The sequence below is a fragment of the Mytilus galloprovincialis genome, chromosome 1, assembly GCF_965363235.1.
Source record: "Mytilus galloprovincialis chromosome 1, xbMytGall1.hap1.1, whole genome shotgun sequence".
NCBI classification, from domain to species: Eukaryota; Metazoa; Mollusca; class Bivalvia; order Mytilida; family Mytilidae; genus Mytilus; species Mytilus galloprovincialis.
The window spans coordinates 21,474,095-21,494,934 of NC_134838.1; the positions used below are offsets into that span (position 1 = coordinate 21,474,095).

At 32.4% G+C, this 20,840-nt stretch overlaps 2 protein-coding genes across 2 annotated transcripts in view; both read right to left on the reverse strand.

Moving 5' to 3' along the window:
• LOC143069181 (jouberin-like) overlaps positions 1-20,840 on the reverse strand; it is a 377,039-nt gene that overhangs the window by 100,434 nt on the left and 255,765 nt on the right. The window lies entirely within an intron of this gene.
• Positions 16,336-19,946, reverse strand: LOC143068966 (glutathione S-transferase 1-like). Its single transcript, XM_076243383.1, has 4 exons — positions 19,858-19,946; positions 18,640-18,758; positions 18,030-18,134; positions 16,336-16,650 (listed from the first exon to the last, which is right to left on the reverse strand). Exons 2-4 carry the CDS (start codon positions 18,736-18,738, stop codon positions 16,483-16,485), a joined length of 372 nt encoding a protein of 123 aa, XP_076099498.1. The 5' UTR covers positions 18,739-18,758; positions 19,858-19,946; the 3' UTR covers positions 16,336-16,482.

Consider the following 20,840-nt stretch of genomic DNA (forward strand, 5'->3'; position numbering starts at 1 on the left):
GCTCTTTTCGGGTTACACAGTATGCCTGTTCATGTATGTTCATAGATTTGCTCATGTATGCTATAACTCGTTCAAGACCATCTTGAATTTGTGACAACACTGCTCCGACAGCCTTATCACTTGCATCTGTGTCAAGTATGAATGGCAAATTTGGCAGAGGGTAGGCAAGTACAGGTGTACTTGTTAAAGCGTTTTTCAACTGTTCAAATGCCTTTTGACACTCATCATTCCAAGAAAAACGGCTATTCTTTTCGCAAATTTTGTGCATTGGTCTTGCAATTGCTGCAAATCCCTTAACAAATCGCCTATAGTAAGAGCAAAGTCCTAAAAAGCTGCGCACCTGTTTTGCAGATTTAGGGACTGGCCAGTCATCTTTTGCTTTTGTTTTCTCTAGATCAGTGGAAATTCCCTCCTCGGACACGATATGCCCAAGGAACCTAACTTGTTTTTGAAAGAAAATGCATTTGGCAGGTTTCAATTTTAGATGTGCATTTTGTAGACGTATAAAGATCCTTTCTAGCCTCCCAAGACCCTCTTCAAATGTAGAACTTATTGATATGATGTCGTCCATGTAGAGTAATAATTCTTTCCACTGTAGCCCTCTGAGAACATTTTCCATCAGACGCTCAAAAGTAGATGGTGAATTTGCAAGTCCAAAGGGCATGACCGTGAATTGGTATAACCCTAAACTTGTCAGAAATGCGGTCTTTTCCTTGTCCTCGGGAGCCATACCGATTTGCCAAAATCCTGAATTTAAGTCCATTGATCAGAGGAATTTTCCCCCAGCGAGCGAGTCAAGGCACTCGTCTACTCTCGGAATCGGGTAGGAATCTTTTTTCGTGACGTCATTCAAAATTCTGTAATCAACACAGCACCTAGGGCTGCCATTTTTCTTCATTACAAGTACTATATTTGATGCCCAAGGACTAGAAGATGGTTCGATGATTCCTTTGTCCAACATCCGATTGACTTCTGATTTTTCCATCTCTTGCTTTCCAAGTGGCATACGTCTAGATCTCTGCCTAAAAGGTACTGCATTTCCGGTATTTATTCGATGTGTTACAAGGTCTGTCCTCCCTATGTCATCATCTGTCCTTAAAAAGGCATTTTGGTACTGTGAAAGGAGTCTGGAGAAATGTTGTCTTTGGTCCTCATTTATATAAGTTGAACTCCTTTTTAATAAGTCAGTAAGATGTTCTGGTATTTCTTCACTAGCTGTAAAGCAATCTTTCTGTAGTGTTCTAATCTGCTCTGGTTTCAAATCATGCTCAGTATATGATTCATATGTTCCTATTGTTTCGTTTTTATACAGTTTAACTTCTTCGTCACCATAGTTGACAACATTAACAAAGTGTGCTTGATCTTGTGTATTAATAATCCCAGGTATGGTTAATGTAGACTTGGTTGTTCCTGTTGTACCCTCTATTAATCCGTATTCTGTTAAATGATTGACTCCCGGTATTTCTACAGGCATCATAGTACTCGTCATTGGAGGAATTGTCATGTTGTCCTTAATTTCTACTCTGCAAATCATATTTGCCTTCCCTCCAATCCAACATTGTATTTCCTGGTTGTGGATCGTGTGTAAGACCATGCGCTGATAATTTACTTTACTTACTTCCTTAAGTAAGAAATCCTGTCCAAGTATTCCATCCTGATTGATATTACATATCATAAAATTTTGACTGAAAAGTTCTTGACCAAGCATTAGTTCTAATATGATTGATCCAATGGTAAAAACTTTATTGCCATTAACGTCAAATATTTCGGACTTGTTTGGTACTAAAGAACACCAAACATTTGAAGGCAATTTTTCGTAAACATCAATAGATAATATTGACGCTGTTGAGCCACTGTCAATTAAAAAGTTGACAGGAAACCCAAAAATTAATCCATTTGTATAAAACCCGTTATCCCAATTATCATCTGTTTCCCCTATATGTCCTGTCCGAACATGTTTTTCTCCCTTCATATCAGGCCTTTTATCTTCTGTCACTAGCTCACGACCTATTGAGCCAGCGTTCTGTCGTTTCCCTGGTTGTGATTAAAAGAGGTATTTTGTCTTTGGTTGCCCTGGAAATTCCCTCTAGCTTTTTGGTTGTTTTTGTGTGGACAGTTCCTCATAAAATGGTCTGGGGAGTTACAGCCGTAGCATCTGCCAGTATTTGCCCTCTTTGTTTCCCGACTCCCATGTCCTTGTTCCAGCTTTGCTATCCTATCTTGTAATGCCTGCAAATTGCTATGGTAATCCTTTTCACTCATGTGTCCTTCGGTGTCCTTTGATTCCACAGCTCTGATCATTGTTGACTTCTTTTTGTCTTGATCCCCCAATATTGATTCATACCTCTCTATTACATCAACAGCGTCTGCTATTGTGTGGCATTCCTTGTCAATACAACGACATTTCATTTCCACAGTTATTACCTTGAATAACTGGTTTAATGCAAGAGACTCCTGCGCTGCTAAGTCAAGGTCATAGTACGCCTTTTGCGCTAGTTGCCTTATATCATCCCCCACCTCAGCTATGCTTTCCCCTGCCATGCGCCTGCGCATCTCTAACTTTGAGAGCCAACGATTTTTGTGTTTTGAACTCCCAAACCTCTGATCTAACTTTTGTGTTAGCATTTGGTATGTGCGCCTGTCTCCAGGAGACAAGCTCATGTAGTATGTCCTTGCTTGGCCCCTCAAGCTAGCTGCCAAAAACAACAGTTTTGTACGGTTTCCCCATTGTCCCAATTCAGCTCAGTCCTCAAAATGCGACAAGTATTCCTCCCAACAATCCTGACCAGAGAAGGGCTCAGGTTTAAGTGTTACCTTTGGTGGGCCATTTGGTTGCATGTTATGATTACCCCTATCATTCCTATCGTCAAAATCATGTCCCTGATATTCATCCCGTCCTTTATGTCTCTGATCTACCTCATCACCATGACCTTGTAAATTGATTCCCTATCAAAGTCGTCATTGTCATCAGTGTGTATTTGATCCCCTTGTCCTAAGTCATCTAAATCTAAATCCCTTTCCCTACGGAAATTTATTTCAGGGTCTGGGGAGTTCCTACCAGCATCAGCCATATTCTAAATAAAGACTTTTAGTTTTATTTGTTGTTTCATAGTTTATAGTTATAATAAAAATTTTGTACAGTAAATCCACCACGTCGGGCTTTAACCACGTTTTTAAGTTGACAGGTTATTCCAAGGTTCGTATCCTGGATGCTAATTAGAATTTTAGCATCCCACTTCTGACACCAAATTGTAAGCCACCCGAGAGCATCCTGTCCTATACTCGGTAGTTTACTTTAAAAACACTAAAAATACAGTATGTGGCTCATGTAGCAACTCGACATTTGTATTAAACTTCCTAAATTACTTGTCAGGTATGGTCTTCGGAATGTTTAATATGTATGTATTGAGCGATCCCTTGTATTCGAGTGTTACTGAGCTAATTTTGTTCCCAACGGCTTTCAATAGTTTTTATATTTGAACGAGCGTCCTCCAACATCTATTGTTTTCATCAGTGTAAATTCATGTGGTTTTTTTTTATGTGTCCAATTTCAATAAAATAAAGTTATCTTTCCAATGTTAACAGTTTTTATTTGTTCACTGTTAAAAGTATGTAACATTATAACATCGTAAAACTATATAAATAAACAGTTGCGTTCAAGTGTACTGAATCATAAATCCTTAAATACATATTTGTGGTGTCTGACGTGGTGGGAGATAGCTTACTGTACAAAAGACGGCTAATTAAATACCATTAAACTTCATTATGTTATCCTTATTCTCACCTAAAGGTTATTGTTGCTTTATTTGTTTTTCAAGGTTTGAACTTGCCGCTAGCAAAACTTTGGGCTATCTGCCATTGCTGAGTGCTCGCGCGTTTATATACTAAATTGTAATTGTCACGTGACATACTAATCCAATGGAAACTTGTCCTTTCCGGGAAGCCGGAACTATAAAAATTTCAGATAATGAAAAACATAATATACATATCATCTTAAGTTGTCCGAACATTGTCCTTATACATAAAATATCAAAACAAAGCTATAGCATCTAAAATATCGATACGAAAGCTTGAAATAAACAATCGGACACCACTGCGCGCGCATTGATTTAGCAGACGATCTGCGTTAGTACATAATAAGTAAATAACATACAACATAGTTCATTTCAACCATCTAAATATTTACAATATATTTGTGTCCGGCAGGGTATACTTATAAAATATCTTATCTGTGGTATTAAAAATACGATATTAGATCAATTGTCCAGGGGACGAATTGGTATTTAAAGATATAAAAACACTTGTTTCTGTCCCCACAAAATGGCAGACGACAAAGTCTCCGTAAATAAACAATTGCAGTTGAAGTATTTTCCTATGAATATCAGGCATATTAGACGTTTAAATATGAATATTTGGTTACAAGAAATGATCCTTAATACGGGAATTACATGATATATAGCATGTAGAAGGTATACCATGAGTAATTACATACATTCCCCGCCGTAACACTTGTACAACAACAAAAAAAATGTAAACAAATGAAAAATTCATTCCACTTCCAGTGTTTTACACATTAAAAATTTGATTAACTTGATAATTATCACCCTAGTACCAACATATGTACACACCTAACTTGTAAAACTATGTTTTAGCTAATGAAATGCCTCCCCCTGTAATTTATTGGCAAACAAAATGTAACTTTGGCCTGTGAAATCCATAAAAAAAAATAGTAAATTAATGCCATATCTTTGATTACAAAAAAAAATGTTTTACTTGCTCGTGCGAGCCAAGTTACTATGCGTAAGAACACAACCGTTATGTTTAAAAGAATAATATTTCTGTTTCTGAATTTATAATATCATAACAAGTATTTCCAATGCCTTACAATATATTTGTTTGGTTGAGAATATGAAATAATATAGATAAGTAACTATTTTACGCGTACAAAACGTGATTGTTGTTCGGTTGTATGAATGAGGTAGCGGGCATTTCATTTGATAAATCGACGCGATGAACATGATCACTTGACGTTGTGCAATGACAAGTGAAGTCATTGTCTAATATTACTGTCTAAAAAATCCTGTCCATGATCTTACAAATAATAGGCTGTTAAATAAATGGGAAAATGTACAAATTGCGGATAATCATCGACACTGAGATGAATATTTTTTATTTTTTTATTTCCTAGCATACTTTACAGGAAATACTGTGAGTTGTATAGACGTATTTACACGTGTATAAATCTTTGTCCGCAATTACTTAAAATCACACAAGTTTCCGTAAAACTTGACATCTCAATTTAAAACATCATTAATTCATGATTGTTGCTTGACGTCAGAAGGTTATTTTGAGAAAGATCTAAATTCATTCGGAGACATAGTTTAGCTTAATACTAAAAATTGAAAAAATATTTATTTAGAAGAATGACAAATTTAATATGAGAACACAATAGTTTCTTTTCATTTCAACAGTAATACATATTTAAAATTATCGTTGATAATGTATACTAGTAATCATTTCAACATTAGTTTTTCAATATACTATTTCTTGTTAACACGAAATTTCTTCCCACTGCATATTATGGAACAGTTAACTTGTAATATCCAAATTGAAAATAATGGAATCGTATAAACGCACACACAATATTCTTTTTATGTTTCTTCTTATGTTTGTTTTATAACTCAAGCATTTGCGAAATAATGCAAACCTTTGTGAAATAATGCAAATCGCCTGCGTTATAACCTTTTGCATAATAACACAAACTTTTAAGAAATAACATAAATCTTTGCGAATTAAAGTGACCTTTGCGAAATAAAGCGACCTTTTGCGAATTAATACAACCTTTGCGTTATAACGCAAACGATTTGATTGTAATTTTTCATTTTTGAAAGTAGTATTTTGTAAATAACGGCGTTTGCATGTCCGTCTACTAGCAAAATCTTATTGTGATTTTATCAAGAGAAGATCCATGATTACCATGAACACATGGCCAAATCATTATAGGAGTAAGAGAATAAATGTATCATAATTATACACAAATTAAATAAGATTTGTGTATCAGAAAATTATATAAATTTAGTGTGGTACAGTAAAATTTGAACTTAAAGGCGAAGGTCTTGATACTTTTGATTTCCCGGCAAAGTAGAGAAGAGCAAAATGAATTTCATACAGTTGTTAACTAAAGTCAAATAAACATAATTATCATTAGGCTGAAAAATTAACTCGATATTCGACTTGGTACCCGAGCATCATAAACAGCTGCCTCACTTAATTGAAATTTCAAACCTCATATTTTTAATAGATTTTTTTTTGCGTCGTATGACGCAAACATCAGAAAAAATAAGATAAAAATTAAAAACCAATCGTTCAGAGAATAATTGAGATTTTCCACATTAATTTCTAAATTATTTCTGAAAAGCTACTTTCAGTTTACTCAAAGTAACTATTGGCGTCCAAGCATAAGTTTCAGCATACAGATTAAATAAATAAATATATTTTTGACTGAAATAAGAGAGATAATTGTCAACTTCTTGTTTTCAAAATGTCACTTCCGGTCTCACATGATAGCTTTATTTACACTTATCCGAAAAATATGGTTTCTATATACTTTCCAATATAATAATGGAGATACTTTCAATTTAGTGAAGGTCACTTCCGGTCTCAAACGATAGGTTTATGTTTGCATATTTCAAAAAAAAAAACCATATAGTTTCTAGGTAATTTTCCCTTAAAGTGCAAAGAAGCTATTTCTGGTTTACTCAAGGTCACTTCCGGTTGATATTTTACAAGGTCAGATGTCAACCAATAGTTTGCAAAACATCATATGGCTTTATCATGTATCGAGTTGTAGAAATAATCAATTAATCTTAAATTGAATCATTTCAGGGACAATAACTTCTTTAAGATGTCATTGGATTGTTTCAGACCAAACGTATCATATCTTCATCACAATGAGGCAAATGTTTTGCCCTAGTTTTTTTAAAAATATATCTCGTAGATGATTAGATGAGATCGCGGAACAATAAAAAGTCAAAATATATAACATGACCTTGACCTTTGACCTTGACTTCAAATTTATTTAAATGAAACCAAGGACCTCAAATACAAGTACCTTAGGTCGGTAATACTTACTATTCATTTAATTCATTGACATATCACTTATGTCAAAATCAAAAGGGGAAATAACTGTCATATAGAATCCACCAATTGATTCGGTTAAATTTGAAAAATCATCTTTAAGACATAACGAGCAATTTAGTACAATAAAGTCGCTTTCTTTTACATTTACGGAGGAGATATCGGAAGATTGAAAAGTCAAAATTTAGAACATGACCTCGACCTTTGACATTGACCTTTGACCTCAAATTTATTTATTAATATATTAAATATGGCGGAAGAAAAAAAAAATTATCACAACAAATATAATAGGTCTTTTCACAAAAAAGTAGAAAGACCTAATAAATATGTGGCGCTAATACGCTACCGTAGAACTTCATGATTTCAAAAATGTATTCTTCTAATATTTTACATTTTAGAATACTTTTATGATTATAAGTTGGCCATACACAATGAACCTAATTGTAACCCATACGATTTCTTTCTTATTTTTGTCAATAAAATATGTAGCCTTAAAGAAAATAATGCAATGTATAATTCTGCGCATGTCAATAAAATCATTATGAATGTTTCAAAATTGAACATAACTAATCAGTGAAATATTGGCAATTTTATTATGTTTCATGTATACATGCATTTCATTGCATACTATTGTTATTTCTGATATATTCAGAGTTTAAGAAAAATGTCTTTATTATTATATGACCATCGGCAGTTTCGCGAGTCATCTCGAATGCCAATTAGATGGCGTCTGGTCTAAAATGCTTATGAAATGCTGACACATTATACAAAACCATTGCAGTGCTAACTGTTTCTTGTTTGCTTTTTTAAAATTTGAATATACATTATAGTATATTATGATTACAATATGAGAATGTTGGTCACGTCGACAAACATAAATTTGACAGCTGGTGGCCTTTTAAAGGGGCACTAGATGTCTAATTCGTATTCACGGATTTGACTTAAAATTGCGTTAATAATATTTCTTATTTAAGCTTTTATCATTGAAAAATATTGCATAGCCAACAACTGAATTGGTAGGATTAAAAACAATTATCTTTTACAAAGTGAAAGTAGATATATTATGAGGACTCATCAAAATATCCATATGTCAGTCTGAACAAATTGATTAATTTTGTAATACATTTCCTAGTGAAAAGATAATTCATTTCGAAAAAATCAAATTTAATCAAATATCTGATTTGAAGCACAACTGTTACACTACCTGCCACGATCCCAAACACTACTACATAATACACATTTGATGTCATCATGAAAGGTACTTGGAAGAAATGTTTAACCTTAATAATTTTCTGTACAGTATCATGGTTGATTTTAAGTATTTATAAAACTAACAATTTTGAACTTTTGGTTGGAACAAATGATTTAACATCGGACTTTGACAGCCAAATTAGAATTCCGATATTTTCGATAGAAATACCAAATTCCAAAAGATTTGTACGCAAGGAACTGACTAAAGGAAATGGTATATCTAAGAGAACAATATATAAAGGAATGAATATTTCTACAGAGTTTGAAAACTTTTACAGGAACATATCAGAAGACAAATTGGAAAATCCGTTGCTACACAAACATCAGTATCGAGCATTATTGAACAATGATATGAAATGTAAAGGAAAAGGTGTTTTCTTGTTGGTTTTTGTACATAGTTCTGCAAGAAAGTCTTTGGCACGCCAACAGATACGTTCAACATATGGATCAATTTTTGATTATGAAAATGAACACATTGAATATGTTTTTGTCCTCGGACAAACCCCAAAACCAGAAATCCAACAGAGAATTAATGACAAGAGTGAGAAATATATGGATATTGTGCAAGGTAATTTTGTAGATTCTTACAGAAATTTAACATATAAACGTGTATTTAGTTTGTTCTGGGTCAACAACTTTTGCAGTAATGCAAAATTTGTAGTTAAAGTTGATGATGACGTTATTATCAATAGTCCATTATTAATTCAACACCTTCGACAAAAGACTGAGGAAAAATTGTTAACGAATGTTTTAGAATGTTATATGCATATCGATAACGAACCCTTGAGACAAAATAACTCTAAATGGAGAACAGCTTTGTCAGAGTACCGGTATCCAACGTTTCCACCATACTGTGATGGCTTTTCCTCCATAATGTCCATCGATGTCATTAGAAAAATGTATGACACAACTAAGGAGATACCTTTTCTGTGGTTAGAAGATGTTTATGGTGGTGGATTTCTACCCTGGATTTCAAATATTGAAATGCATCAACCGTATTGTTATTCGACATATGTAGAGAGTGAAAATTGGAATTGTAAATGATTTGTTCGGGCTTTTTTGTTAAACGCTATATTTCAAAAAGATATATGGGAACACATCAAACACTACAATGTTCCTTGTAAATGTTGAAAAAAACCAGTCGCCAAATATAATGAACAAACATTCAGGTAAACAAAGAACATACTATATATCATTAGCTCACTTGGCCAACAGGGGCAAGTGAGCTTTTCTCATGAATTGGCGTCTGTCGCCCACAATCGTCATCGTTTGTCGTATCTCGTTCGGTTACTGTTTCAAAAATTTTGTTCTCTGAAACCAAGAACAAATTTAACCAAACTTAATGACAATCAACAGACCCCGCCTGCTAAGCAGGATGGCAGACATAAATTATATTCTCATCTACAATGATGAAGAGTGTCTTTTCCTTTGTTGAACATGCACATATACCGAGTGAGCGACACAGGCTCTTTAGAGCCAGCAGTTATAAACAGATGCTAAACAACTTAAGTTCAATTTGTGTGAACCTTTGAAAGTTTTATTATTGTTATTTAAGGTTATAATAACCGCACAATTCAATAAATATTAAAATCATGTGTTATTTAAACGTCATTTAAACCATGGTTCAGTACCCTTTGAAAACGCAAGTCTACCTAAGAAATACAATACCTTAGCTGTATTTGGCAATACTTTTAAGAAACTTTTGTCCTAAATGGAATTATGCTCTTTACATTTGTACTTTATTTGGCTTTTTAACCCTTTTTAATCGAGCTTCATTGATGAGTTATGTAGACGAAACGCGGGTCTGGCGCAAATACATCATTTCAATGCTGGTATCTATGAATAATTTATTTACAACCACTGGGTCGATTCCACTGCTGGTCGGGTTTTTATTCTCCGAGGTTATCACCAGTCCTGTAGTCAGCACTTCTGTGTTTATATGAATTATCCCTCGTTGATATGCAATTGTAAATTGTCAATGTTAAGTTTTCTTGGCTAAGTCTGTTTTATTAGAATCTACAAGCAATAGGTCAACTATATTCAGTGCATTGGATGATTGTAAGGTGTTATCGGTCCTTGAGAGAGAGCAAGGACCGATAACTCTGCATGGGAGATGAGTTGGTTATTGGGTATTGACGTATTAATAATTAACCTATGAGTAAGAACATTAAATTTTCATTAACTTTAAAATTTCAAAGCTTTTGTAGACACAGATACAGAGAAAAGTGCCAGTGGTGATCGATATAATTTTTTTATTTTGATTTAATGATTTTTGAAAGATGACAAAATCAATGCACAATGGTGCCATTATTTGTTCGCTTGGTAAACAAATACATACACTTGAACACAAAACATAAACGTGTCAGTGAAAAAAATCGGGATTCACCGTTCTGTCTTTGGTCTCGTTTCCAACCATTTTTTGATTTTCGGAACAGCTTTGATTCTTTCGTGATGTTTGTTGAATTCTTCTAGAAAATTAAGTTTTTCGTGTTTCCAAACGGCTAAAACATTGTGTGAAGTCAATACAGCTAGATCTGCCCAAGTTAGCTGAAACAAAACCCGATATATATACATTGTACTTAATTCAAACGATAGACTGCTCATGACATAAACAATCAATAAACGTCAATATCGAGATCCTGCAAAACGTGTTTGTAATTGAAAATTTTAGTTGCAATAGGTTAAGTGTCTCACATGCCTATCTAGTCTGGGTATTTGTTTTATTTTTATTATTGTGAAATGTATAGTTTATAATTTGTTTACAACTTTGTACACAAGTAAGTGACACTTTAATTAAATAAATTTTCTGTCTTTGTATAATACAACCCACTAACCATTTTAGTGTATACACACCCCTGCTGGTTCTTTTTCATGGACACAGATCTTATTACATAACCAGTCCGAATGTAAAATTATCGATATGGTATATTCAGTAGAGTATACATAAAATGTTTATTTACATGGTATCTCTGGATTGCGGTATTTAAGATATGTTGATCTGAAAAAAGGTGTTTATTTATTTGTGTTTTATGTAAAAGAAAAAAAAATGTACATTATCATTGTACACGAAATCTTTAAAATGTGTTGACTAGGAGTATTTATATACTTTCAAAACCGAAGACAAATCACTGATTTTCAATTGTACAATCTTATTATTATCAGCAGTGGGCAAATTATTTGAAAGAATTGTATTTAATCACTTAATTCAAATAGAAAAAAGAAGCATTTCGACTTTTGAGAATACTAATACAGGAGTTCCGCAAGGCTCTATATCGGGTCTCCTACTATTCCTTATTTATGTAAATGACATAGTTGGTAATTTGATAAGTCTTACTTGATCGTGTGCTGATGAAACATCTCTTTCTTGTTCTGGTAATAGTCCTTGCACAATACAGGATGTCTTAAATAGCAATTTAGAACAAATATTAGCATGGTCGGAAAATTGGCATATTGATTTAAACCCTAACATGATAAATGCTATGCTATTCTCTAGTAACCACCCCGCCCCCCCCCCCCCCCCCCCCCCCCCCCGAAGATATTAAAATAGATTTTCAAATTCAAGTACATCTAGTCGAATTTGTCTCCTTTCATGAACACTTAAGGATTACTACTGATTCCAATGTTGAGTGTGAATTCACATTACTTTAAGACGTGTCACGGTACTTATCTTTCCAAATTCATGTATTTGGTTTTGATGTTATATTTGTTATTTTCATAGGATTTTGTCTGATGCTTAGTCCGTTTCTGTGTGTGTGTGTGTGTGTGTTACATTTTAATGTTGTGTTGTTGTTCTTCTCTTATATTTAATGCGTTTCCCTCAGTTTTAGTTTGTTACCCCGATTTTGTTTTTTGTCCATGGATTTATGAGTTTTGAAAAGCGGTATACTATTGCTGCCTTTATTTCAATTCCATACACTCTCGTTTTTTACACATATTAGATCGTTGTTTTCCCCGTTTGAATGGTTTAACACTACATGTAGTAATTCTGGGACCCTTTATAGCTTGCTTTGCGATATGAGACAAGGCTCCATGTTGAAGACCGTACTTTGACTTATGTTTTACTGTTATAAATTGTGACTTGGATGGAGAGTTGTCTCATTAATACTCATACCACATCTTCTTATATCTGCATATAGAAAAAGTTTTAAATGGTGCAAGTATACGAATAAATTTCTTGATAAAAAAAAAATATTTTGACTGGAAATTGACAAATTATCTTTAAGATATAACGAGCAATTTAGTACAATAAAGTCGCTTTCTTTTACATTCACGGAGGAGATATCGGAAGATTGAAAAGTCAAAATTTAGAACATGACCTCGACCTTTGACATTGACCTTTGACAATTTATTTTTATGAACATAGGAGCTCAAATACATGTAACTTATGCCTGCCTTTCTTACCATTCATGCGATGCATTGACATATCACTTATGTCAAAGTCAAAAGAGGAAATAAGTGTCAAGTGTAGTCTACGAATTGATTCGGTTAAAATTTGACAAATAATCATGAGGATATAACGAGAAATCTAGTAACATAAATTTGTCGCTTTCTTTTACGGTTACAGAGGAGATATCACCACGAAAGAAAACAGTGTTTGGGGAGATAACTGTTATAATAAAAAGTCTTCAACTTAACAGAGTCAGTCTTAAAAGTGCAATCAATGTAGTCTTAAAAGTGCAATAAATGCTCGATATCATGAGCAACAAATCTAATCGACATCTTGCTAAACCACAAAACAAATTATGAAATATGGCGGAAGAAAAAAAAAAATGATCACAACAAATATAATAGGTCTTTTCACAAAAAAGTAGAAAGACCTAATAAATATGTGGCGCTAATACGTTACCGTAGAACTTCATGATTTCAAAAATGTATTCTTCTAATATTTTACATTTTAGAATACTTTTATGATTATAAGTTGGCCATACACAATGAACCTAATTGTAACCCATACGATTTCTTTCTTAAATTTGTCAATGAAATGTGTAGCCTTACAGAAAATAATGCAATGTATAATTCTGCGCATGTCAATCAAATCATTATGAATGTTTCAAAATTGAATATAACTAATCAGTGAAATATTGACAATTTTATTATGTTTCACGTATACATGCATTCATCATGTGCTATTGTTATTTCTAATATATAATATAGAGGTTCAGGAATATGTCTTCATTATTATATGACCAGCGGCAGTATCGCAGGTTATCTCGAATGCCAATAAGAAGGCATCTGGTCTAAAATACATACGAAATGCTGAAACATTATACAGAACCCTTGCAGTGCTAATTGTTTTTTGTTTACTTTTTTTTAAACTGAATATACATTTAGTATATTATGAATACAATATGAGAATGTTGGTCACATCGACGAACATAAATTTGACAGCTGGTGGCCTTTGAAAGGGGCACTAGATGCCTTATTTATATTCAAGGATTTGACTTAAAATTTCGTTAATATATTTTGAAAATATATTTTATATTTTGTTTTCTTATTTAAGCTTTTTTCATTGAAAAATATTGCATAGCCAACAACTGAATTGTTAAGATTACAAGCAATTATCTTTTACAAAGTGAAAGTAGATACATTAAAGGGACTCATCAAAATATCCATATGTCAGTCTGAAAAAATTGATTATTTTGTAATACATTTACTAGTGAAAAGATAATTCATTTCGAAAAAATCAAATTAAGCAAATATCTGATTTGAAGCCCAACTGTTACACTACTTGCCACGATCCCAAACACTACTACATAATACACATTTGATGTCATCATGAAAAGAACTTGGAAGAAATGTTTAACCTTAATAATTGTCTGTACAGTATCAAGGATGATTTTAAGTATTTATAAAACTAAAAATTTTGAACTTTTGGTTGGAACAAATGATTTAACATCGGATTTTGACAGTCAAATTAGAATTCCAATATTTTCGACAGAAATACCAAATTCCAAAAGATTTGTACGCAAGGAACTGACTAAAGGAAATGGTATATCTAATAGAACAATATATAAAGGAATGAATATTTCTACAGAGTTTGAAAACTTTTACAGGAACATATCAAAAGACAAATTGGAAAATCCGTTGCTACACAAACATCAGTATCGAGCATTATTGAACAATGACATGAAATGTAAAGGAAAAGGTGTTTTCTTGTTGGTTTTTGTACATAGTTCTGCAAGAAAGTCTTTGGCACGCCAACAGATACGTTCAACATATGGATCAATTTTTGATTATGAAAATGAACACATTGAATATATTTTTGTCCTCGGACAAACCCCAAAACCAGAAATCCAACAGAGAATTAATGACGAGAGTGAGAAATATATGGATATTGTGCAAGGTAATTTTGTAGATTCTTACAGAAATTTAACATATAAACGTGTATTTAGTTTGTTTTGGGTCAACAACTTTTGCAGTAATACAAAATTTGTAGTTAAAGTTGATGATGACGTTATTATCAATATTCCATTATTAATTCAACACCTTCGACAAAAGACTGAGGAAAAATTGTTAACGAATGTTTTAGAATGTTATATGCATATCGATAACGAACCCTTGAGACAAAATAACTCTAAATGGAGAACAGCTTTGTCAGAGTACCGGTATCCAACGTTTCCACCATACTGTGATGGCTTTTCCTCCATAATGTCCATTGATGTCATTAGAAAAATGTATGACACAACTAAGGAGATACCTTTTCTGTGGTTAGAAGATGTTTATGGTGGTGGATTTCTACCCTGGGTTTCCAACATCGAAATGCATCAGCCAACTTGTTATGGGATATATGTGACGAATGAGAATATGCATCGAAACGCATGTAAATTATTTTATCTGTCTTCTTCGTCGAACATTATATTTCATAAAGATATATGGGAACAAATTTCAAAGCAAATGAATACATCTTGTAAATGTTAAAACAAACAGTCAATAAATGGTATGAAAAATAATATTTCGGTTAACAAAAAATAGTAAACGTTGTTATAAACGGATATGAAATATTTGACTAAGTAAAACCATAGGACAATAATTATTTGTTTCTCCCCGGCCCATTGTCAACTAGATTTGGCATAAACTGATTGATTGTTACTTGGCCATGAAAAAGTGGAAAGACCCAATAAACGTCAGAAATATCAGAGACATATTAATTATATAGCCTGTGAGTTTCTGACTACATATAATATAAATATGTCTTAGAAATTGTTTCTGCACTTAAATGCATATAGTAAGTACTTTCCAAGATTACAAAGTTCATTAGTGTTATTTAAGGTTATAATAACTGCACAATTCAATAAATATTAAAAATCATGTATTACGACGTCATTTAAACCATGGTTCAGTACCCTTTGAAAACGCAAGTCTACCTAAGAAATACAATACCTTAGCTGTATTTTGCAATACTTTTAAGAAACTTTTGTCCTAAATGGAATTATGCTCTTTACCTTTGTACTTTATTTGGCTTTTTAACCCTTTTTAATCGAGCTTCATTGATGAGCTATGTAGACGAAACGCGCGTCTGGCGCAAATACATCATTTCAATGCTGGTATCTATGAATAATTTATTTACAACCACTGGGTCGATTCCACTGCTGGTCGAGTTTTTATTCTCCGAGGTTATCACCAGTCCTGTAGTCAGCACTTCTGTGTTTATATGAATTATCCCTCGTTGATATGCAATTGTAAATTGTCAATGTTAAGTTTTCTTGGCTAAGTCTGTTTTATTTGAATCTACAAGCAATAGGTCTACTATATTTAGTGCATTGGATGATTGTAAGGTGTTATCGGTCCTTGAGAGAGAGCAAGGACCGATAACTCTGCATGGGAGATGAGTTGGTTATTGGGTATTGACGTATTAATAATTAACCTATGAGAAAGAACATTAAATTTTCATTAACTTTAAAATTTCAAAGCCTTTGTAGACACAGATACAGAGAAAAGTGCCAGTGGTGATCGATATAATTTTTTTATTTTGATTTAATGATTTTTGAAAGATGACAAAATCAATACACAATGGTGCCATTATTTGTTCGCTTGGTAAACAAAGACATACACTTGAACACAAAACATAAACGTGTCAGTGAAAAAAATCGGGATTCACCGTTCTGTCTTTGGTCTCGTTTCCAACCATTTTTTGATTTTCGGAACAGCTTTGATTCTTTCGTGATGTTTGTTGAATTCTTCTAGAAAATTATGTTTTTCGTGTTTCCAAACGGCTAAAACCTCTTGTGTGAAGTCAAATACAGCTAGATCTGCCCAAGTTAGCTGAAACAAAACCCGATATACATTGTACTTAATTCAAACGATAGACTGCTCATGACATAAACAATCAAAAAATATATGGGCTATCAGGTGAATATATGGCAGTTATTTCATAATAAACGCGTCTTTTTGACAAACATATTCTTAAAGGGGCACTAGCTACGAGATATATAAAATATCAAAAATATTATATTTTTTGTTCAATCATAAATGAAAGTGAAACAGTGAAATAATAACTCGTTTTTAGCCGCCAGTATGGGTTAATTTTGTCAAAATAAGAGAAGAAACATTGATTTTGTATTATTCACTTGCAAGTGAATAATTCGACCTCATTAAATCCGTATTCATGTGAACTTCAATTTAACCCCTTAGTTAGTGATGGATAACACGTGAATTGTGTGTGTATAGTTATTTAAAGGAAAAGAATGTCAACATTGAAAGTGGAACAAGGATTAATCATTAAGTGACTTATTCGATCCACAAAAACTCATTCTAATACAGATAAAAACGATGATTAACAAATATTTTTAATCTATAATATAAAATTAAACAGACATAGAAAAATCAAATTACACGAGTTCGCTTTTTCTATTATATGGTCATCGGAAGTATTCGGAGGCCAACTCGATAATTAATTATATGGCATCTAGACTAAAAAAACACTCGAAACTACATATTCTCGACACCATGCCATGTAAATTGCTTATTTTATACTTTTTTATGATTTGGATAAATGTTTTACATTGCTATTAATCCAACACTAGAATTTTAGTCAAATCGGTGACAATGAATTTGACAGCTAGTGCCCCTTTAATATTTATCCAGATTTCACAAAGAAAACACATCCGGCCCTCGGTGGCCGAGTGGTCTACGTAGTTACTACTGTAATCACTAGCGAGTCAACTGAGGTTGTGAGTTCGAACCCCGCTCGTGCGGGTGTACTCGACTCCAATCTTAATTGACTAGGATTGTCAGTTTTCCTATCGTAGGTCGGAGGTTTTCTCCAGGTACTCCTGCTTCCTCCACCAATAAAACTGGCCGCCACAAAATAGCCCAATGTGGAGCTTAAAAGGTGCGTTAAAACATCAAAAATCAAAAAAATATAAAAAAACCTTCACATTCAAATTGATTTTGTCTTCCTGACGTGCAATAAGATAAGTATAGCTTTCATATTCAAATCCATATTTTCAATGTATTGTTCTTTTTCTCGAATAGAATGTGCATAAAATACAGCGAACAACAAGCAACCAATAATTCAACATAATATGCAATTATTGTAATAATGAAGAAATATAACAGATTAACAAGTTTACTTAATGCTAGTTTGGTTTGAGTAAAATTAACAAAAAAATATTTGAAGAACAAAACAATTTGTTACTTACATCATTTCCAACAAGATAATTTTCTCCATTTTCCTTTAACGTCTTCTCAATAAATAACATAAATTTGTGTAATACTTCTTCGGCTAAATGTTTGCTGATGTCGGTCTGAAATATTTTCAACATTCCTTCATTTTAATGCATTTTATTTAATAACTGTAAATATAGACTTTAATCATATTATCGATACTCAAAAAAATAATAGTTTTTTTTTGTGAGTAAAAAATGGTTAACCCCGTCGAACTGTCGGGGCTTTTTATAGACGACTATACGGATTAAGGTTTTCTCAATTTTGAAGGTTGTAAGGTGGCCTATATATAACTGCTTACTATCACTCCATTTTAAATCTGGTGGATATTTTTCTCATTGCCAATCATGCCGCATCTCCTCATATTTATATTGATTTTCACCTATAAAAAAATATCAAATTTATATTATCTTTCATAAGATACACATAGAAAGATGTCATTTCTAGGGGAACACATGTTTATTCCTATAATGGTTTACTTTTATAAATTGTTATTTGGATGGAGAGTTGTCTCATTGGCACCCACATCATATCTTCCTATATCTATCATAGTCTTTTTAATTTTTCCCAATTAACTGCTTTTACCTTTTTAGTTTCATCCTTTTCAAAAATGTACTTTCGAAGTTCTGGTCTAACATCACAATGAATAGTATCTATGATAATATCACACATAGTACTTTCCATATTTGTCTTTCCATATAAACCTGAAATAAATCGACAGTGTAAAATTTTCCCAACATGATAAGTTTTAAAATTATATTTTGAATTGTATAATTTGTTTATTTTCAAAGAATTTAGAAATTAGATCTGCATTTTATTTTTTTGTCTATTGTTTAAGACACGCAATGGACAGTTTCACTAAGCTGGAATGAAAACATACTCATTGGCACTCATACCACATCTTCCCCCTCAGAAAGTTGTTTGAACTTGCACAAGGTTTTAAACAAGAAGAGATCGTGCTACACACTATAGACTGAAAAGTTATTGGGTTTGTTCGAAAGTGTATGGCGGATTATCGCAATAACAAGATGTCTACTCTACTTGGATATGCATTGAAAATTTGCTACTGGATTTAAATCAAAGTCCAAACACAATATTTGTTAAATTATCATTAGTTAGTAATTAATATTGAACTGCTGATATTTTAAATGTTAAGATTCTAAATACGTAAAACTTAAACAAGCGATTTAAGAGATGAATATATCAACGTGTTTGTATTATGTTTTTAATTCAAGACACTGTTGAACTCCAAACTGAATCCAAAGACACACAGACAGGTTTGCAATTGCATAAGATGTATCAAGTTATTCAACAGTAAAATTTCTCCTTCTTAACAATTATAATTTCAACACATTACACACAAAAACTATTTCTTTAAACAGGTTTTATTTACTTGTTTTGTATTCTTATTTTTTGTTTAATAAAAATCTAACTTTTTTATTTATTTATGAATGTATTTATTTATATTTTGTATGCATGTTTTTAACTTCTTTCTAATCTTTGTACTTGCATGGTCGTATGAGAATAACTATCTATATATATATATATATATATATATATATATATATATATATATATATATATATATATATATATCTGTCTATAAATATAAGTCATCTTAGGAATGGGAAAAGAGTCCAAATTCCATCCTCATTAATTTTAGGATTTAGCGTGCGATTTTTTGTCATTATTTTTGCACTATTATAAATTGTATGATAAAATAATATTTTGTATGTAATTTCCTACAAATCAATAAAAGTATTTTAAGGATAAGCCGGTTATTTGTTTAGTTATTTATATTACCAAATTCTCTGGCGAGATACCTCTCGATAGCTCTTGATTGGGGAATCAACTTCCCGTTTACTGATAAAACTGGGACCTGTCCCAATGGTGTAGCTAAAATAAAAAAAAATGAATTCATTTTATAATAAACTTATAATAAACTATGTGTAGTAATATAGATTGTTGATCCAAAGCCTAAAAAAATGAGGAATGTATTCATAGGGACATAGATGATGACACCGCTAACATATAAAGTTATAAAGGGACATAACTCAAGAACTGTAAAAGTGACGCTACCTAATTGTAACCCATACGATTTCTTTCTTATTTTTGTCAATAAAATATGTAGCCTTAAAGAAAATAATGCAATGTATAATTCTGCGCATGTCAATAAAATCATCATGAATGTTTCAAAATTGAACATAACTAATCAGTGAAATATTGACAATTTTGTAATACATTTACTAGTGAAAAGATAATTCATTTCGAAAAAAATCAAATTTAAGCAAATATCTGATTTGAAGCACAACTGTTACACTACCTGCCACGATCCCAAACACTACTACATAATACACATTTGATGTCATCATGAAAGGTACTTGGAAGAAATGTTTAACCTTAATAATTTTCTGTACAGTATCATGGTTGATTTTAAGTATTTATAAAACTAACAATTTTGAACTTTTGGTTGGAACAAATGATTTAACATCGGACTTTGACAGCCAAATTAGAATTCCGATATTTTCGATAGAAATACCAAATTCCAAAAGATTTGTATACAAGGAACTGACTAAAGGAAAAGGTATATCTAATAGAACAATATATAAAGGAATGAATATTTCTACAGAGTTTGAATACTTTTACAGGAACATATCAGAAGACAAATTGGAAAATCCGTTGCTACACAAACATCAGTATCGAGCATTATTGAACAATGACATGAAATGTAAAGGAAAAGGTGTTTTCTTGTTGGTTTTTGTACATAGTTCTGCAAGAAAGTCTTT

Bases quoted from the DNA above. Each gene is read 5' to 3' on its own strand.
- LOC143068966 (XM_076243383.1), bottom strand. From the start codon at position 18,738: ATGGAAAGTACTATGTGTGATATTATCATAGATACTATTCATTGTGAT. The intron at 18,135-18,639 runs GTAAAAGCAGTT...AAAATATTTCAG, and splicing joins AAAAGGATGAAACTAAAAAG to ACCGACATCAGCAAACATTT. The intron at 16,651-18,029 runs GTAAGTAACAAA...GTTTTGTTTCAG, and splicing joins ATTATCTTGTTGGAAATGAT to CTAACTTGGGCAGATCTAGC.